Source organism: Cnephaeus nilssonii (assembly GCF_951640355.1).
Source record: "Cnephaeus nilssonii genome assembly, chromosome: 2".
In the NCBI taxonomy this organism is placed as follows: domain Eukaryota; kingdom Metazoa; phylum Chordata; class Mammalia; order Chiroptera; family Vespertilionidae; genus Cnephaeus; species Cnephaeus nilssonii.
The window spans coordinates 27,955,811-27,977,237 of record NC_137073.1 but is presented as its reverse complement, the minus strand read 5'-3'; the positions used below and the strand labels follow the sequence as shown (position 1 = coordinate 27,977,237).

Below are 21,427 nucleotides of genomic sequence, written 5' to 3'. Positions count from 1 at the left end.
CTCATCTCTGAAGATATCACCCTTGATCACCTGGGAAAGGTAGTGTTAGATGGACGTCATCTCTAGAAAGTTACTTTCCCTATTTCCACACTCTACTCTTTGGACGCTGGCCACTAGCACACACAGCCTACACTCTGGGCAACAGGAGATTATGTGGAATTTTCTTTAGGAAGATGGTCTCTTCTGTTGCATTTGTTTATTTCTTATCTTTCTGAGATGGGGCAAAAGTAGAAGTTCGAGATTGGCATAAAAATCTGGGAAAGAAGAAAAGCTTTTGATCCATACCGAAGCTTCCTTTTCTCTTCCATGGTCCTCGGCTGATTCCGGATGGCTTTAATTCTATCTCTAGATGTCATGGGTATCAGAGACGCAATTAACTTTTGTCCTGTGGAAGAAAATAGAGTTAATTTTTTTCCTTTAACAGAGTAATGACATTTTCAAATATGGTACTGAAATTAGAGCATCCTATATAATAAAAGGCTAATATGCAAATCGACCAAAAGTCAAAATGACCAGTCACTATTACGCCCACTGACCACCAGGGGGCAGACGCTCAATGCAGGAGCTGCCCCTGGTGGTCAGTGCACTCCCACGGGGGAGCACCGCTCAGCCAGAAGCCAAGCTCACGGCTGGCAAGCCTAGCAGCGGTGGCAGGAGCCTCTCCCACCTCCGGGGCAGTACTAAGGATGTCTGACTGCCTAAGCAGTCAGTTGGACATGCCCTGAGGGCTCACAGACTGCAAGAGGGCACAGGCCAGGCTGAGAGACACCCCCGCCCCCCCGTGCATGAATTTCGTGCAGCAGGCCTCTAGTGTTTTTATAAGAGCCCATGGAATGAAGAATGTATGGACGCAATGATCCCAAACGTCACAGATTAAAAACAAGCTGACAGCATGCATCTGTGTTAAACCTCAAAGCCAAAGAAAATGATAGTGTGCATGCAATTCCAATTCAATGCTTTCCTTTTCCATGATATCATCTTGCACATTAATGTCCTTCACTTTAATAGTCCACATCACTTCTCTTGCCCCCTAGACTGCAGGCCCCCTGGACTCCATCTTCTTGCAGTGCCTGACTGTTGTCAGATGCTCTTCCACCTGGAATGACTTCCCCACCTCTTCTCCCGATAACTCGTAATCACATTTTGGGTCAGTGTGGCAGATACTGTTGGCGGCCTTTCCCAAAGTCCTCTCTCCTTTTTAAATAGAATCCTAATTTTGTTTAGAAATATACCCACTCCCTCCCATGGCCCTGAGCTTCTGCAGGGTGGGACCCATCTCCAGGCATCAGGGATAGGTCTCGATGAGTCCTGAAGGTCCTGTCCCTTTGCAGGTGAGCTATTTAGGCACAGCATGTGACAAGATGTTGGCCAATGTTCTGTGAGGGGTGGTCTGCAGAGGAGCTTCTTGGCAAAGGTTTTTCCTTCTCAAAAAAGCAACGCTCAAAACACAAGGCAAAGACAGATCCTGCTTCTGGATGTTGTGTCCACATATGACATCTGGAAGTGCTGTCACCATCTCGGAACAGAGAGGGAGCCAGCTGGGGGCCAGCTGGGGCACCAAACGAAGGAGCAGGCTGGCTCACTGGTCAAGCTATTGGGTCAGAACCTCTCATTTTATAATGACACTAAAGGCCTGGTGCACGAATTCGTGCATGGGTGAGGTCCGGCCGGCTGGCCCCGATGGGGGCCGACTGGGCAGGGCGAGGGGGCGGGTGTGGGAGGTTGGCCAGGGGGAGGGGCTGCGGGCAGTTGGCCAGCCGGCCCTGCCCCCTGGTCGAACTCCCAGTCAAACTCCCGGTCGAGGGGACAATTTGCATATTAGCCTTTTATTATATAGGATTCTGTAATCAAGGTGAAGTGAGAGTCCCCAGGAGAGGGCCACCAAATCACTTGGCCGAAGATGAGGAATTTGTGTCTCTTTCTCAGAGAGAAAGAAAGGAGAAGGAGGGAGAAGAAAAAAAAAAAACAGATTTAAGGATACAGCAGCCTGACAGAAGATGCCCCAGTCTTAATTTAAGGGGCTAAACCCACACAATGTTTTGGTGTAAGTGGATTTTTTTTTCTCTTAGAAATCATTGAGGCTGGACTTTATGCCTCGAGTCTTATGGAATGAAACAGAAACAGCATCTAAATGACCAAAGCACTGACCTCCGGAGCAGAGAGGCAGGGAGGTCTCAGCTAAGAACTGGTTTCATGGTGGACTTGACAATAACAGGCATCCTATGTTGCCAAATTCAGGGTGGGAAGGAATTGGACCAAAGTAGAACAGAATGGTGGTTAAGGTATCAGGCAAGGGAATCAGACAGACCAGCATTTGGGTCCCAGATCTGCCAGATCACTTAATTTCCCTGAGCCTCAGTTTCCTCATCAAGCAGATGGAAATGACAAGCATGCCTGCCTTAGAGGTGTGGAGCATGGGGAGAAAATACAAATAAATTTGATGGATAACAAAAAGGAAGTGCTCAGCAGAGAGCGAGGCACACGAAATCAGCTTGATCAAAGTCAACTCCATTTTAGGTGTTCGATGCTCTCAAAGTGACCCCTTCTTCAGTCCCTAGCACCCTTGGGTCAGCTACCAAATCTTCAACCTACTTGTTGTCTTAAAACTAAAAATCCCTGGGGATCACTGGCAAGCTGTCTTTGCTCATTTGCCCCAGCGACTTACTACCTTGAATGTTTTCATGTGAAGTACAAGGAGTGTCCATGTCCACACTGTCTGGGCTACGATGGGTCTGAGAAAACGATTCATTCCAAGGCGAAAACCGTAACAACTGCTTGGCCTTCCTGTCATTCCGGCGGCTGAAAACCTGAGGGTCTGTCACATCGATGTCAGATATGGATGAGACCATGCCAAAGCGCGAGTTCACCGCCGACTTTGCTGGAACATTCAGACTTGAGGATAGATGGGTTTGGAGCCCAGATGGAACATTCTCAACATTAATGATGATTTCATTCACTTGGTCATCAGACAGCATCTCTCGCCTCCTCCAAGCCTAATTCTGCACGGGGGTGGCCTCCACCGACCTCACGCAGCGGTCACACCAGCGTTGGCGAGAACCACCAAAAAACGGGCTGACATCACAGACGGATGCTCCAGTCACATGTTTTAAAAATGCCAGGATGAGATCCCAAAGCCAGCCTCACAGAAATCACAGCCGAACTCCCCACATCTACACTAGAGGTGTCTCCCAGGAGGAGGAGTGTTTCCTGAAGAGTTCTGTCTCGGTCGCTAGGAACGAAACCGGAAACAGAACCCTTCATTAAAGACAATGGGGTTCTGGAACCAGAAGTCAGAGGGTCTTTTAAATGCCTCATGATCAAAGGGCCAGATTTTCTTTTCAATTTGGTGCCTCTGGCCTAAAACTTATATTTTATGTTCATAATTCTATATGCCTACATAAATCTAGGTGGGTTTATCGTGAAACAATTATTATCTCCTGATCACCTTGCGTGGCCAACGCTGATACTTGTCTGCCTCCCAATATCCATTCTCCACGTTTCTCCTACCAGCAGCAGCCTCCTTCCCTGTGCAAGGACTGTGCTCAGTTAAAATCCTCCCAGCTTCCTTTGTGGCTAAGGGTGGACCCATGACCCCATTTTGGCCAATGAGACATGTAGCTTTCAGAATGCCTTTTATTTTATTTTATTTTATTTTATTTTATTTTATTTTATTTTATTTTTTTGTTAATCCTCATCTGAGGATATTTTTCTATTGGTTTTTAGAGAGAGTGGAAGGGAGAGGGGAAGTCAGAGAGAAATATCGATGTGAGAGAGACACATCAATTGTCTGCCTCCTGCACTAACCCCGACCAGGGCCCGGGAAACCTGCAACCAAGGTACGTGCCCTTGTCCGGAATCAAACCCAGGACCCTTCAGTCCGCAGGCCGACGCTCTATCCACTGAGCCAAACCAGCTAGGGCAGGATGCCCTTTATTTTTTATTATTAAATCTTTATTGTTGAAAGTGTTACATATGTCCTCCTTTTTCCCCATTGACCCCTTTTATCCTACTCCCAACCCCCAGGCCTTCACCACCCTATGTCTGTGCCCATGGGTTATTTATATATGCATACAAGTTCTTTGGTTGATCACTTCCCACCTGCTCATCCTCCCCTGCCTTCCCTCTGAGATTCCGAATTCTGTTCTATGCCAGAATGCCCTTTAAAAGGTGACAATTGGCCTGGTTTTCTTCCTGACCAGAGGCCACCATTTTGAAAACAAGAGGACAAACATTCACCTGCTGAGGCTGGTGGAGGAAAAAGCTATGGAAGGAGCGTCAGTCCTTGAGGACACGTGGGCAGAGCTGCCGTACAAACGTGGACTCCCTCCCTCCACATTTCCTGTTACAGGAGAAAAATAAATCCCTTTGCTGCTAAGCCAATGCCAGTGCCAGGTGCCTAAACACAATTCCTATCCCAATGACCCGACTGGGAAATCCCCTCAGCCAAGCTGTTTATTTAATAATTGGAGAAATTGAGATGCAGAGAAATGAACCAACCCTCCTCCCTGTCACACTCATTAAATGGCAGGATTGGACTAGAACTCTTCTCCTCCCCACCAACGATAATGAACAGTAATACCTGCCATTATGGTAAGACCAGTACCTTAAATAGAGTATATTATTTAATTTTCATCATTACCCTATGAAGTAGGTATCCTAATAACTCCTATTTTATAGCAAGAAAACTGGGGTCACTAAAGCAGAAAGTAGCAGAACAAACTCAGCTCTGTCTGGCCCCAAAGCAGGGGCTCTTAATCACTTCATCCTGGCCCCTTCGTGCTACAAGATGTTGATGTATCACTCCTTCATTCATAAAAGAATGAATATTATGTGCACCCACCCTGTTCCAGGTGCTCCCTTAGGTGCATAGCATAATCCATCTAAGTGACCCTTGATCAGGAGGCTGTCCTCCAATGAACTGTACGTGGTTTGAGAATCAGAACCAACTCAAAGCAAAACAGCAAAGAAAGCCAGGGTCATTTTTGGGTCTTTCATTTCTTTACTTCTCTCTGCTTCCTGGGGGCTCCTCTTTTACCAGAAGCCCCAAACCTCATGCTAGCTAGATAGAGCAGTCTGAAGAAATTTAAAGACTTTTCTTTTCCCCAAAAGTTAAAGCCATTCTCTGCTCTAGTGGGAACCAAACGGAGATTGTTTATGTCCCCGTGGTTTTCTCTCCCCAAGTAGCAATAGCTAACCCTTGTGGAAGATACACACCTCCTTGAGAAGGCTCTTAAGAATGAGGCTAAGTTTCTACAATATAATAAAAGCATAATATGCTAATTAGACCAGACAGCGGAACAGCGGAACAGTGGAACAGTGGAACGACCATCAGGATGACCTTTCAGATGACCTTTCAGAGGAAGCCAGGGCTGCAAGGGCTGAGGCAGCCACTGGGGCTGCGTTGCACGAATTTCGTGCATCGGGCCTCTAGTTATCATATAAGATTGGGGGCTTGAAGGCAAGAAATACTATAGTTTTAAGTCATGGAACTCCTCAATTTTTGTTGTTAGATAGAGGATGCCATGGATTTGTTTATTGTTCACAGATTTGCCTCTAGGTTCTAGCGTTCCATGGCCTCTCTCCTCTGTTTCTTCCTTTTTATTTATTTCTTTTTTTAAATTTTTTTATTGATTTCAGAGAGGAAGGGAGAGGGAGATAGAAACATTAATGATGAGAGAGAATCAATGACTGGCTGCTTACTGCACATACCCCAATTGGGTATTGATCCCGTAACCCAGGCATGTGCCCTGACTATGAATCAAACTGTGACCTTTTGGTTCATAGGTTGACGTGTAACCACTGAGCAACACCGGTTGGGTATCTTTTTTCTTTGTTAGTCTCTGCCTCTGCTCAGACCTTTATTGCGACACACAGCGGTCATTACAGAGTTTCCTGACTGATTTAAAAGCCTTCTGTCTTTCGCCAGTCCAACTGCTTCTACACTCCACCGTCATTAATAATTATATGATGATTCAGAAAAAAGTTGATCAATGCGCTGCCACCTCACCAACAGATCTATTAGCCACAGGATGAACCTGTGACCCAATCTTCCCCATGGTAAAAATGATTAGTCCACGTGTGGGCATATGGCCCCAAAAAGTGCTGGAGAGAGTAATTTCTCAGCATTGACTTAACAGACCCAGAGAGAAAGAAAGACTTTCTAATGAGGTTGTTGAGCGGAGGGTGTGTATCTAGCCCTGCTATTGGTCAAGCTCCCCGGCCTGTGGAGAAGTCCAGCACAGGTGAGAAATCGATGGAGGAGCCCTAACTGGTTTGGCTCAGTGGATAGAGCATTGGCCTGCGAACTGAAGGGTCCCATGTTTGATTCCGGTCAAGGGCATGTACCTTGGTTGGGGGCACATCCCCAGTAGGAGGTGTGCAGGAGGCAGCTGATTGATGTTTCCCTCTCATTGATGTTTCTAACTCTCTATCCCTCTCCCTTCCTCTCTGTAAAAAATCAATAAAATATATATTTTTAAAAATCGATGGAGGTAAAGAGAGTCCAGGTGGCAATAAACCCCTGGCTTCACATGCAGAGACCCTGGTTGCTGTAACTCATCCAACAAATATTTCTGAGCACCAGTAATGTGTCAGGCACTGTACAGGTGCCGGAAAGTAATTCTACCTTCAGTTGTTTGTTCCCCCATGTCCTTCCCCATGCACAAGCCAATAAATTCACTTTGGGCTACTGTGACTTGGGTTTCTGTCACTTGCAACCAGAAGAGTCCTAATGAAGTCACTTTGATATACAGAAGAGAAAAAATTCTGCATGTCTAAAAGAAAGCCCCGTTATGATAAATTTAGGAAGTACTGTACTGCTTAGTACCACACCAGAGGCTAAGAAGAAATGGCAATGTCTGCATTGCTTGAATGGCAATGTCTCTTGGGTTGAATTTTTGGTCACTGTCTTACCTTGGGATGACTTATACCAATCACCTCCAGATGGTGAGTTTCCATAAGTTGGGCCAGGGATACTTTCATCCACATAAGCAGGGTTCACTGGAATGAAGAGGCAGAGACATCACCATTAATATCACCACACTAGATATTACAGAGCAAACAATGGTCAGTAAGAGTGAGACCCTGACCTCAAGGTTCTAACAGACTAATGATTAGCACTTGGGTGAAAAATAGGACACAAATACAAAACCAATGCTATTCAATGCAAACAGCCTTGATTGATGGTTTTCATTTGACTATAAGCCATAGTTAAAAATAATTGTTACACTGAGTCCAGGACATATCTTCACATGTATAACTAAAAAACAAGTTTCACAAAACACCACTTTGCTTGACTACATAAACAGCATTCTGATATATCCTTATTCTTTTCCATTCTTTTTCATTTTAAAAAATTAATTTCACAACTTGTTAATTGTTTGAAAAATACTTGTCTAGGAGGGAGGGATGCTGGAGCACCAAGGGGCTTTAGGGTAGTGAGACTATTCTGTATGATGCCATAATGATGGATACATGTCCATTATACATTTGTCCAAATCCATAGAGTGTATGACACCAAGGGTGAGCACTGATGTAAACTATGGGCTTTGGATGAGAATGATGTGTCCCTGTAGGTCCATTGATTGTAACAAATGTACCATGCTGAAGGGGATCTTGATCATAACAGAAGCTACTTATGTGGGGGTTGGGGATATATATGGGATATTTCTGTTACTCTCCCCTCAATTTTACTGTGAACCTAAAAAAATAGTCTTAATTTTTAAAAAAGTTGAAGCAAAAAAAATTATCTTGATGATTATAGAGGTTCCTTCCTAGCATTTTATGATGGTGCATAAATGAATTTAAAATATGACACGATTTTCTTAGGGGGAGATCCAGTCTCAGCGTCTACACGACAGTGTCCCATTTCACTATATTTTGATTCAACCCATGGTAAACATTAAAGGCTCAGCATCTCAGAGAGGAAATGGAGCACATTCTGATGGTGACGTGCACACAATTACACTGCAGGAGGCTCCGGAACTTCTCACCAACGATCAATTCCCAGGTTTGCTCCTTATTCGCTGTGTGCCATGCCTTTGGGCATGTTACTAACCTCTCTGAGCTTCCGTATCTTAGCCTCTAAATCAGACATAGTATCTTTTTTTTCATTATTGGCCCATAGGGGTCTTTTTAGACATTTCTTCCTCATTGCCCTTCCCCATGAAATGTTAATACCACAGATAGACTATACATTAGACTGTATATCTATTCATGTTCAGTATGTGTATCTGTATTTTATATGTAAAAACAAGGAAGGTTTTTTATGGCCTTTTAAAATAAATTTTCATCCCTTGGGATTGATTTTGCCCCATTGATTATGCACGGCATAGCGTTGGAATAGACTAAATGAATGTTTTCTATGCAACTGTGTAACAGTAGGTGTTTTTCATTAGTGCACGGCAATGCACCCCACCCCCTCCTCTCTGCCTCCTCCAACTCTTCCCCACCCGTCTCTTTGGGGCTGATCAACCCTCCATCTGCTCCAACCTCATTCTGTTCTTGGATGAACAGCCCTACCTTTTCTTGTCCCGTGGGCTCTAAATTCCTGTAACACTGACTTACGTGTAGTAAACTGGCTTCCTCTACCAGTAACAAGTCCCCTTTTCCTCTGACAAGAACTGGTAGAATTTACTTTGCCTCCCAGAGCCAAACCTTTACACGGCAGGTTCTGAAGATGATGTGATTTTTCTCATATTAATAGGCCGCTTGCTCACTTCCTTAAGTCTTCATGTGCCGGTGTCACCTACCCACTCAGGCTTTAAGTAACCTGAGGACAGAGCTGCCTCTTACTCCCTTTGCCACACAGTAGGTTCCGAATACACAGGTGCTGCCTGTCTGAACACCTTTAGGATGCGCTAAACTAAAGCTGGCCACCGACAGCACACAAACTGAATTTAGCGCACCAGTGATTTTGTTTGCCCAGCTCAGAGTTTTTTTACATTTTTATTATTATTCTGGAGCATGTAAAAATCAGGGGGGGGGGGAGGGTTCACATAAAAACAAATATTTCTCACTTCTTTAGAAAAAGCTGAGGATCTGGCCACACTGAATCCACATTTCCCCACATAACCGCAATGCATGGAACCTGGACGTTGGCTATATCACGTATGCACAACCCCTACCTGGCCTGCTCTGATACTTAATGATACTGCTTCTTCTCTAGACATTGAGTTCTCATCCCTTGTAATGTGGGTGCTTGAGTGGAGAGAGATACACCAATTCTTCTATTATGGTAAATCTTTAATGATTGCTGTCCTAAGTCCACTGAGTTTTACTTTCTTCCCAGGATATGATCCTCATTTTAACAAATGCTTACCATAGCCATTATCAGAGCGGCCATAGGGATTTGCCATCTCCATGGATTTCATTTCAATGTTTTCAGGATATTCTTCATTCTGCCTTGCAAGCAAGCCCAAGGGGCTGACACGCCCATGATGGACTGAAGATGTTCTGCTGAGCAACCTGCAATCCCAAAATGATGGATCAAGATCCATTCAGTAGCATGGTAAGGACAGTCACCCATTCATCCATTCATCCATCCATCCATTTTACAAATGCCAACCATGTATTAGGCATGGGCTGGGAGGTGAGGACACAAAGATAAAGACTTGGAGTATCTACCCTCAAGGAACTCCCAATAAAATCTTGTAGAGCTTCTTAGAAACAGCCATAAGCAATAATAATACAAGTATTAATTGTTGAGTATCAGAAAACAGGCCCAAGTAGTTTGGAGGAAGGAGCGAAGAATTCTGGCTGGGAGTTTTGGTGGGGGTGTGCTGAGATTGGAAAGATAAACTCATACATAAAGAGTTAGGAGGAGGGCATTCCAAGGATGAAGAACAGCATAAATAAAGGTCTGAGACCAAAAAGTGCTGAATATATAAAGGGAATGGTATGAAAATAAATTAATCTGGCTCATTTAAATCAATTAACAATGGTTCTTAATTTTATGTATATACCAATTCCCAGACCCCGCCCAGACAATTAAATCAGAAGCTCTGAAAGTTTGGCCCAGGCATCTGTATTATTTTTAAAGTTTCCCAGGTGATCAGGTAATTCTAAGAATCAGCCAAGGTCAAGAACACTGACCTTAGATATAAGGTTAAGGTAGAGAAGGGATAAGAAAGGAGAAAGGAGGTCAAGTCTTTGGCTGGCATATTACAATTAGCCCTGTGCATCCTCATTCTAAAATGTTCTCACAGGTTCAGCCTTTTCCCCAAAGGCTATAGGGACTCATGGAAGATGAGAAGCAAAGGAGTGACAGGGTCAGAAGTGTATTTTGGAATGATGAATCAGGCAGGGAGGACAAGACCAAGGAGGACATTTTGACCTGGTCTTGTTAACCCTACTATTTAGGACAAAGACATTTTGACCCTGGTACATACCCAAACCCCATATTCTTGTTCCTTGATATAAAAACAGGCCATTAGTTTTTGTTGATTTCATAAATATTACTAGTAGAAACAGTACATGAAAAATGAGACTCATATTGATTAGAATTTCACATGGTAAAATTTGTTACCATTTTTTTTAAACCTCACCCAAGGGTATGTTTTTATTGATTTTTTATTTTATTTTTATTTTTTGTGAGAGGGAGGAAGGGAGAGAGAGAGATAGAGGGAGAGAGAAAGATAAGAAAGAAGCATCGATCGATCAGTTGCCTGCCCCGTCTGGGGATTCAACCCGCAACCTAGGTATGTGCCCTGACCAGAATCGAACCACAACCTTTTGGTGTACAAGATGACACTCCAATCATCTGAGCCACACTGGCTAGGGCTTATTATCGATAAAACAAACAAACAAACAAACAAACAAACAAACCCCCACAAACTTACTAAAGAGTCACATCTTGTTGGCAATATGGACATTGAAAATTTTAACTCAGGAAGAATTAGATTTGGTAGAACTAAGTCACCCAAACTAGAGCTGAATCTAGTAAAATTGGTCAATGACCAAAAATTGATGGAAGATTAAAAGTTTTTTTTTTAATGGCTCAGCCATAAAGATAACCAATTGAAATTAAATTGAATTCATGGAGTTAGATCTCCAAAAGATTTTCTTTATTGCAGTGCATTCCTGTTGATACACTTCTGGTTAAAACGCTTGTGGTCATAACTATCAAGTCTTTGACCTGCAAAGTAGCCGGTAAAAACAGTGGGGATCTAAGGGTTTTTGCAGGAATTAGATACCAGGTGGAGCCTGGGGAAGGTGTTATCCAAGCAAGAACTGATGCAAGAATATGTTCAGGTAAAGGCTTGAAGCCTCAGGCTGAGAGTCCATGGCTCAGGTGAGGTCTACAGGTAGGTATGAAAGTTTCACCATAACTTCAGGTCACAAAAACCACAATATGTGTCCCTAACCCAAACAATGCCAACCGAATTTCATTGATTCTGCCCCCACCCCAGTGGAGGGAGATGCCTGCACTTACTCCCTGGGCATTTCCGGAGTCTTGGAAGAGCCGTAATCACGACCATCTTCAGCATTTGGGTAATCAGGCTCCCCCCAAAAATTTGCAGAGTTCTGATAGTCCTCAGCACCGGGATAGTCTGGTTTCTCTAAAAAGTTTGGAGAGTAAGATTGATTCTCAGCACCTGGGTAATCAGGCTCTCCCAGAGTATCTATGGATGGTTTGATTCTGGAACCAGCATATTCTCTATTCCTTCCAGAGCCTGGATAGTTGGAATTGCCTCTGGGGCCAGGATGGTGAGCATTTCCCTGAGCCCCAGGATAGTCTGGTTCTCCCAAGAAGCCAAGATAATCAGGATTTGTTCTGGAGCCCGCATAGTTTCCACTGCCTCTGGAACTTGCAAAGTCAGGATTTTGCTGAGATTCAGAGTAGCCTGGCTCTTTGGATGAGTATGGATGGTATGGATTGCTCCAAGATGCATCTGGCTTTGCAAGAGATGTGGGATAGTCTGAACTTCTTCTGGAGCCTGCAGAGTATGGATTGCTCCTGGTGTCAGGGTAGTCTGAATTATTCTGAGACCCAGGATAATCTGGTTCTGCTGGAGACCTGGGATAGCCTGGATGTCTTCTGGAGCTTGCAGAGTACGGATTGTTTCTGATGTCAGGATAGTCTGGATTACTCAAAGATCCAGGGTAATCTGGTTCTGCTAGAGACCTGGGATAGTCTGGACTTGTTCTGGAGTCTGCAGAGTAGGGGTTCCTCCTGGTTTTGGAGTAAGCTGAGTTGTTCAGAGAACCTGGATACTCCTGAGTTTTCAAATACCCTTGCGTGTGGTTCCGAGACCCTGAATAATCAGGGTAATCTGGCTCTTCCTCATACCCATTATTCCTGTAATAGGCAGACATGCTGGGACAGATCCTTTACCCTGGAATGTTCAAATGTTCCTGCATTTGCGCTACTCGGGTATCTTTTTTTAAATCTGAAAAACAAAAAGGAAGGAAAAGGTCAGATGTTTTCCTTTCTTCCCTACAGAGATTGCTGGTTAACTCCCAGTATTTGTCCTTCTTTCTTTCATAGTTGGGTACACAGCTGCCCAGAATAAAGTCTACATTTCCCAGCCCCCGCTGTGTATCCAGTGGCCATTAGTGTGGTCAATGGGATGTGAGCAAAAGCCATATGTACAACTTTCAGGTGGTGCTGCTAAAAGGAAGGGGTATGCGTCCCCTTCTCAGCCCTTGCTTCTTGTGGCTGGAATGTGGAAGTGATGGTGTGCCATCTTGGGCATGCAAAGGCAGCACCTACCCTACCACCCTAGGAATAGCAGCACAACAGAGGGAAGAAGCCTGGGTTGCTGATGATGTCACAGGTCAGTGCTGACATATCAGCTTGGGCTTTTATGTCAAGAAAAAAAGAAACATTTGTCTTATGTAAACCACTGTTTTTTGGGTCTCTGATATGTGTGGCCAAACTTATATCCTGACCAATATAATCTCTCGTTTGGGAGGGAGGGGTACAATGAACCAAAAGCTTGGAAGGAACAAGGACTTTTTGAGTCCTTTGATTGCGCTAGTGGTTCTAGAGTTCAAAGCATAAATTAGTATGACTGCCCAAAGGAAGATGGTTAATGGTAACCAGAGGACTTGGGTAAGGAGACAATTGGTACCATCCCTTCCAGTTTGAAAATATGATTTTATGAGTTCCATGAACTCTTATCTATAGACACGGCATATGTTGAAGTTTATAAAGTAAAACTTCAACACTTCTGATTTATAACTGTGCTGGATATCTGTTGCTTTTACTTGCTTATTACCCATCTCCCCCCTCCCCCCCCTTTTTTTTCATCAATGCCCTTATTTTCCTCTGGACATCTGCCCCTCTCCCACTCTTGGTCCAGGTGATACAGGAAGAGTTGATGGCATTCCTGGTACCAAGGATGGTCACATGACCCAGGCCTGGCCAATCACTGTCCACCATGCCCCTGCCCCAGGGTTTGGTTCAGGAATGGGTACATAACCCTATACAGTCTTCTAAGACTGACTAGAATAACTGGGAAAGACGTGTTCTTATGTCACTAGGCTTGCTCCGATGATAGATTATAAGCCTGGAACTGCTGATGAAGTATCAGTAGTAACAGTAATAATAATAATAAGTAGGGGAGAAAACTTGAAGGAATAATCAATAGGATTTGTGGACTAAATTGATATGGGAAGGGGGAGAGGGAAGAAAAATAAAAGACAAAAATATCTCCAGGCAAACAAGCATTAGATGAATGGTGGGGCCTTCAAAAAATGGAAGTAGACAATTTCCAAAGTTCAGCTAATGTTTACAACTTTATCTCTATGCAAACAAAAATGGTTAGACTTTCGGTTGAGTAATCAGAGCTAGAAACAATTAACCGTCTTCCATCACCTATAGTCTTAGAATGTTCATTTTCCAATTCCATATTTCTCAGCATAGTGTAAGTCCATTTTTCTTTATTTTGTTTCTGCCAAGCATCCGTTTCTTTCCCTTATGGAAACAGTTTTCCTTTAGTAACAGTTCCACTCTCAGTCCAGGTGTGGACATATGAACCAATCAGAATTATTTTCTTTCTGGCCACAGGATTGGGTCAAGGTCATAACCAATAAGATTCAATTCTGGGAGTTTGGTCAGACAGATTGGGAAGAGAGAAGCTCTCTGATGTCAATAGGGAGAGAACAGAGCCAAGAGATAAATAGAAATAGAAATCAAATGCTGACGACATGACAATTTTTTTAAATTGATTTCAGAGAGGAAGGGAGAGAGATAGATAGAAACATCAATGATGAGAGAGAATCATTGATTGGCTGCCTCCTGCATGTCCCCTACTGGGGTGGGGGGTGGGATCGAGCCCACAACACGGGCATGCGCCCTTGGCTGGAATTGAACCTGGGACCCTTTTGTCCGCAGGCCGACACTCTATCCACTGAGCCAAACTAGCCAAACTGGCTAGGGAGCTATTGACATTTTTGAAGCACCTGGATCCAGCCATGCCTGAAGGCAGATGACCACTGAATACTTGGTTCATTACATTCCCTTTTGACTTAAGTTATTTTGAATTGCTTTTCTGTAATTTGCAAATGAAAGAGAAGTATTCTGACCAATATGCCAAGTTTTGCAAACAAAAACATCTACACAAACTGTGAGTACTCTGAAGACTAAATACTATGCTTTGTTACTAATTATTTTTCATAAGATGGAAATTGAACCCATTCATTTCCTTATATTGTAAGACTAGATATTAACATATTTATGGTCTAGGACTTCCGTGACCTATAAAAACACGAGCTATTCAATCTAACAAGCCAATGATACCCACAAAATTCAAGAAGATAAAAACAGGTACAACAATACCAGCCCAAAAGAAATTAATAAATCCACCAAAAGGCAATGGAAATGTTCATAGCAGCTTCCCCACCCCCCATGTGCCAGAAATTGAAAACAACACCCCATGTCATCCAACAGCAGAATGAGTAAATAAATGGTGGCATAGTCCTAAGATGAAATACCGCACAGCAGGAACCAAAACCGAACTGCTACATGCAACAACGTGAATGCATCTCACAGATGGAATGATGAGCGAAAGAGATAGATACAAAGGAGTACACACTGTGCAATATTTATAAAAAGTTTAAGAACAGGCAAGCTAGTAAACGGTGATATAGGTCAAAATATCAATTAGCTTGGGGAAAGGAGGAGATGGAAAATGATGTGAGGAAAACTCCTGGATGCTGGGAATGTTCTAGATCTTGATCTAGGTGGTGGTAACCTGTGTGTGTGTATGTGTGCGTGTAAATTCATCAAGTACATCTCTGTAAATATATTACTTTTTAACTTCTTGGTTCTACTAATGTCATTAGACAGGAGCTTCATGTACCACATGTCTTTTCCATAGTCCAACCATAAATGGTGCTCTAACCACTATCACCTGCACTGGGACAAATTCCTAAACAAACAAAGCTAAGCCCACAGAAAAGGATTGGGGAAGGAGGAAATAACTATAAGGAAATAGTCATGTACAAATGGTCAAATACAGTGGGCGTGGTCTTCTAAGCACCTTCCTATTCACTGTTAAAGGAACAAATATCCTGCCCTTTAAGGGAATAATCTTGCTTTGTGCCCTGGACAAAGCAGAGAGGATCCTATACTTTCCCCCCTCCAGATTCTACTGCTCTAGTACCTTCTAGTACCAGTTAGGGCCATTGAAACAGCTATCGAGTCCTCCTTTGACATTCCACTGAGGGCTTCCCATTTCACTGCTTCTGTGGCTTTCAGTCACACGCCCAAGCAATTAAATGTTTGCTAAGTCTGTTAGCTGTGGGCTCTCTGTTTGATCTAGCAAGGCTCCAGGTTCGAATGGGTGATCACAATAACCTCGCATTTGTCATTCAGCTTGTCCAGGAAAAATATTTAAGATGAAATTACAGTAGATCATCAGAGTTTTGTTCAATGTCCTTTCATTATAACGTTAATGAGATGCTGTAGGAACTTAACTCTTTTTTTTTATTATTGAGGTATTATATGTGTACATATCTTACCATTGCCCCCCCCCCACCCCCCACCCCACTCCCGGAACTTAACTCTTATTTATATCAATTAGCTTATAATAAAATTGGTTTTGTTACATCTCATTTCACAAAACCTATGGATGACATTAAGTGAGGACTTACTGTACATTTTATAACTGTGATGAGGTCACATTCAGGCTATTTATCTAGAGCTCTGCTGTCTCTTAGCTTTGCCAATCTTATGCCAGCATAAGCCAAGGTGAGCCACCCACGAGCTCTTTTCTGCAGCTGCCAAAGTGACCTCCCAAAATTCAGGGACTCGGGGTTATTAAGGGTTATCAGGCCAAGATCTGTGCAAAATAACAAAACTGGAACCAATCCAAAAGCCCAGCCACAGGGGGTGGGCCAAATCTATCAGCACTTCTGCACAATGGAATATCATGTCGCTATAAAAAAAAGAATGCGTTAGGTCTACGTGGGCCAGCAAAGGATGCTGGTCATGGTTCTTCTCTCTGATCTCATCTCCTGCCCAGGCCCAGGCCAGACTATCATGGCCATGCAGCTGTGAACTGGGCAAAGGTTAATTTGGCCAATTGAAGCCATTTATTACCTGAAAGATAAGGAAAGACAAACCACGGCTTATAAAACAACAAACCTGATCACCAAATGCAAGATAACACCCTACAAGAGGCAAAGCAAACCACACATTCTAATATCAGGTGTACCTTTTATTTTTTCCCCCTAAGGGGGTGAACTTTGTTGTGCCAACAGGTAGCAAGGTAAACCTTTAAACCTAAATAAAATCAACATTGCTTATCTAGCTACAATCCTATAAATGATACAAAATACATACATATTTAAGAGTCGAAATGATTAAAGTGATTCTATAGAAATTCTTAACTAGCTCCGATGAGCCACCATCCATTTGATTTAAAAGACCGACCAAATTAAAAAAACATTTTTGAGGGTAAGAAACATTTTATTTTGCTAAATAAGAACATTAAAAACCAATAATAGTTACAGCCCCCTATCACTATTATTTCATAAAACATTTTATGGACAATTTTTTTAAAGGAGAAGGTTCCAATCTCAAAAGGGAGGGAGGCCATTTAATTGAATAGATTTAACTTCATAAAAACATATTCCTCTATCCTTATTTTTCTCACTTTGTTCCAAATGGATGCAAACTGCACAAACGGACCTGGTCTGAAGATGCTGTGGGGAACCCCAGTATCAGCCGCGCTGGGGGCTGCTCTCCGGATAGCTTTTGATAGGAGCTGGAGGGCAGATGATTTACAAAAGGTCAGAATCTCCGATATTGGTCTGAAGTCTGAATTTTCCAAGTTGCTGATTGCAGGCAGAGCCACATATCCTGAAAAACAGAGGACTTTGACTTCTATAAAAGTTTATGTCATACTGTACAGCTGGGCCAGGTAGGTGCACACGCAAGTGGGAAATGCTGGCTCACCTGCCTTCCTGTTTTCTCTTAATCACTTTAAAAAAATTAAACTATAGTCAAGTATAGAGGATAAAAGAGAAAATATTAGCAAATACTAATCCTTTTCATATTAATTCAAGGTTTGTGTTTATTTTACCCAGGAAATGAAACATTACTGGTAAAACTGGAGCTCTCTACGCCCCTCCCCCTTCTTCTCTGTCCCGAAACCACCACTATCACGAATTTGCTGTGGGACTTTCAGGTCATACTGTTTATACTTTGACCACTGTTAGGGGTTGAATTGTGTCCCCGGAAAAAGATATGTTGAAGTCTTAGAATGTGACCTTATTTGGTAATAGAGTCTTTACACAGGTAGTAAAGTTAAAATGAGGTCATTAGGCCTGGCCAGTGTGGCTCAGTGGTTGGGCGATTGCCTATGAACCAGGAGGTCACAGTTGGATTCCAGGTTGGGGCGCAAGCCTGGGTTGTGGGCTCTATCCCCAGTGTGGAGCGAGTAGGAGGCAGCCAATCAATGATTCTCTCTCACCATTGATGTTTCTATCTCTCTCTCCCTCTCCCTTCCTCTCTGAAATAAATAAATAAATATATAGTTTAACCCATTGTATGCCATAAGAGCCTATAGATGCAAGCAGCAGACCTCCCCACACGCATCTATAGGCGAAAACCTCGCATATCAACTCTGGTCTCCCAGTTTTAAAATCAGACTTGTTAGTGACATCTCTGGGTTTGTAAAGAAAATTATGGTAGTTTAAATTCGTAAATATTCCAGCGCATATGGAAGAAATGGGGATGGTTTCCGTTTTGGACGCGTGCAGTTAACTGGTTAAAAATGAGGTCATGAGGGTGAGTCCTAATCCAATATGACTGATGTCCTCATGGAAAAGGGAAATGTGGACACAGACGTGCACAGAGGGAGGAATGTGTGAGCAGACGTTGGGAGGACACCGTGTGAAGACTGGAGTTATCCTGCCACAGGACAAGGAGAGTCCGGGGCTACCAGAAGTTGGAAGAGGCAAGTAAGGATCCTTCCTCTACAGGTGTCAGAGGGACCATTACCCTCTCAACACCTTGTGTTCAGACTTCCAGCCTCCAGAACTGTGAGACAATGCGTTTTGGTTATTTCAGCCACCGAGGCTGTGGTACCTTGTTACAGCAGCCCTAGGAAACTAGTGAAGGCACATACACTGAGTGGCCAGATTATTATGATCTCTGAACGCATAATAATCTGGCCACTCTGTGTATATCCTATATAATAAAAGGCTAATATGCAAATTGTCCCCTCGACCAGGAGTTCGACCAGCAGGCAAGCTGTCCAACCGCCCATGTCCCCTCCCCCTGGCCAGGCTGGCCGGACCCCACCCATGCACGAATTCATGCACCAGGCCTCTAATATATATGTATAATGAGTGGCCATATTATTATGCGTTCAGAGATCATAATAATCTGGCCATTCAGTGTATATGTGTCAATAAGTGACAATACTATTGTTTCATGCATAAAGGTTGTGTCTATGGCTATTTCATACCTTACATATTTTCTGCAACTTGCCTTTTTTTAAAAAAAACACACAGAAAATTGGCTTTGTGATTTCTCCATGTTGGTAGTTCTAATAACAACAGTCTAGAAGTTTGTTCATCTTAATGGCTGTGCACTATTCCATCATATGACCGGCATATTTAGTGCTTCTCCTACTGATGGACATGTAGGCCGTTTCCCATTTTTCACTATTCAAATGATCAGTGTGCATCCCAGCTGCATCTCCTTGTGCTCATGAAAAAAACTTCTCCAAGGAAGAGACCTGGAAGTGGTTTTGCCAGGTTGTTTGGGTTCAGTGTTTTCAGTTCCCAAAGAAGATGGGCCCCAAGACGTTGTACTAATTCCTAACAGCTACAGATAAGTAGCGTATTCATTTTCACGTTGTCACCTAGAAGGATAACCAGGAATATTCCCCAAATTGACCTTTATTCTGGATTACACTCAGTCAGTATCAAATGCAGCTTGCAAAAAGGCAAGTGTAAGATGCTAATGTAGAAAAACAAAGCAGGTAGGATTAGCCTCAGTTAAACGAGGTGTTTCTTTCTCAGCATTACTGACATTTGGGGCCAGTTAATTCTCTGTTGTGGGGGCTGTCCTGTGCATTGTAGTATGTTCAGCAGCAGCTCGGGTCTCTGCCTACAGGTGCCAGCAGCACCCTCCTGAAGTTGTGACAACCAGCTAGGTCCAGACATTGCCAAAAGTCTTCAGCAGACAAAATCACCACTTCTCCCACCCGCTCTGTGTTTTACAATGACCAGTTAAACTGACATGGACAGGGGAGTTCTAAAAGGGCTTTCCAACTCTCCAAGTCAATGATGTGAAGAAAAATGCGTAGAAAAAAAAAAAAAAAAAAGGAAGGGTATCAGATGGGAGACTTTCTCATTAAAGAGAAAGAAGTGGACATTTTGGATGAAAGTGAGATCTAAGTTAGGAAGTGAAATGGACAAAGTAAGAAAATGTGTACTTTTGAGGCATAAATTCTACTGCTCACTCAGAGCCAGGCATGGAGCAGAGCAATGTATGCACATACTCGCCCAGAATCTTTACTCGATTCAGCGGGAGGGACTCTTCATGCTCCCGTTACATTTAGAGGACTTGGTAACTTCTCCAAATTTCACAGATGGTAGGCAGGACAAGGATTTTAATGTAAGTTTCTTAACTACACTTGACCAGCTCCCATATAGACTGACTACCTCACTTTTTAATTTACTTATTTAGTTACTTACATCATTCAAACAATCAATGAAGATTGCTCAAGCAGAAGGGGAAACGGAGGCAGAGTTTTTCTCCCCCATTAAAGAGAGATAATAGAAATATCACAATTTTGATCCAGGAGAAAAAAAAATGCGTTTTTTGCATAAAGAAAAACAATGAGCCCTCGCCGGTTTGGCTCAATGGATAGAACGTCGGCCTGTGGACGTTTCGATTCCGGTCAAGGACATGTACTTCGATTGCAGGCTCCGGCCAGGCCTTGGTCGGAGCTCGTGCAGGAGGCAACAATCAATGTGTTTCTCTCACATCAATATTTCTCTGTCTTTCCCTCTCTCTTCTACTATCTCTAAAAATCAATGGAAAAATATCCTCGGGTGAGGGTTAAAAAAAAAAAGAAAGAAAGAAAAACAATGAACAAAGTGGTGTAAAAGGAGGCAAGAATTGGCATAAAGACAGACACATAGACCAGTGGAAGAGACCAGAGAATTCAGAAATAAACCCTTTTCTATAGGGTCAAGTGATTTTCTACAAGGCTGTCAAAAGCATTCAATGGGGAAAGAACAGCTTTTTCAACAAACGGTGTTGGGAAAACTGCATAGCTACGTGCAGAAGACTGGAGTTGGTCTCGTACCATACACTGTATACAAGATTTAACTGAAAGTGGACCAAAAGCCTAAAAAAGTAAGACTTAAAACTATAAAACTCTTAGAAGGAAACAGGGCAAAAGATTCATGACATTGGATTTAGCAGTGATTTCTTAGATGTGAAAAAAAGCACAGGCAACAAAAGTAAAAGTAGACAAATTGGACTATATCAAAATTTGTGCATTAAAAGACACAATCAAAAGAGTGAAAAGGCAACACATGGAATGGGAGAATATAATTCCAAATCATACATCTGATCACGGGTTAGCATCCAGAAGATAGAAAGAACTCCTATGACGCAGCCACAAAAAAACCCCCCAAGTAACCAGATGAAAAACTGGGCAAAGGACTTGAATAGACATTTCCCCAAAGATAATCAAATGGCCAACAAGTATATGAAATGGTGCTCAACATCACTAATTATTAAGCAATTCAAATCTAAACCACAATGAGATATCACCGCGTATCCATTAGGATGGCCAATATGAAAAACCCCCACAGAAAATAAGAAGTGTTAGTAAACATGTGAACAATTTGCAACCTTTGTGCACTGTTGGTGGGAATGTAAAATGGTACAGCCACAGTGGGAAACAATATGGTGGTTCCTCAAATAATTAAAAATAGAATTGCCGCAGGATAC

The 21,427-nt window shown here is 42.9% G+C and overlaps 1 protein-coding gene across 1 annotated transcript in view; it reads right to left on the bottom strand.

Moving 5' to 3' along the window:
- The window catches only part of TMC5 (transmembrane channel like 5), a 64,218-nt gene that overhangs the window by 29,443 nt on the left and 13,348 nt on the right, over window positions 1-21,427 (bottom strand). Inside the window, exons 2-5 of the mRNA XM_079800219.1 lie at window positions 11,432-12,389; window positions 9,320-9,465; window positions 6,913-6,999; window positions 286-385 (exon numbers count right to left, since the gene is read on the bottom strand). Of these exons, the coding sequence (XP_079656345.1) occupies window positions 286-385; window positions 6,913-6,999; window positions 9,320-9,465; window positions 11,432-12,315 (1,217 nt within the window). The 5' untranslated portion in view covers window positions 12,316-12,389. The remainder of the gene's footprint in view (window positions 1-285; window positions 386-6,912; window positions 7,000-9,319; window positions 9,466-11,431; window positions 12,390-21,427) is intronic.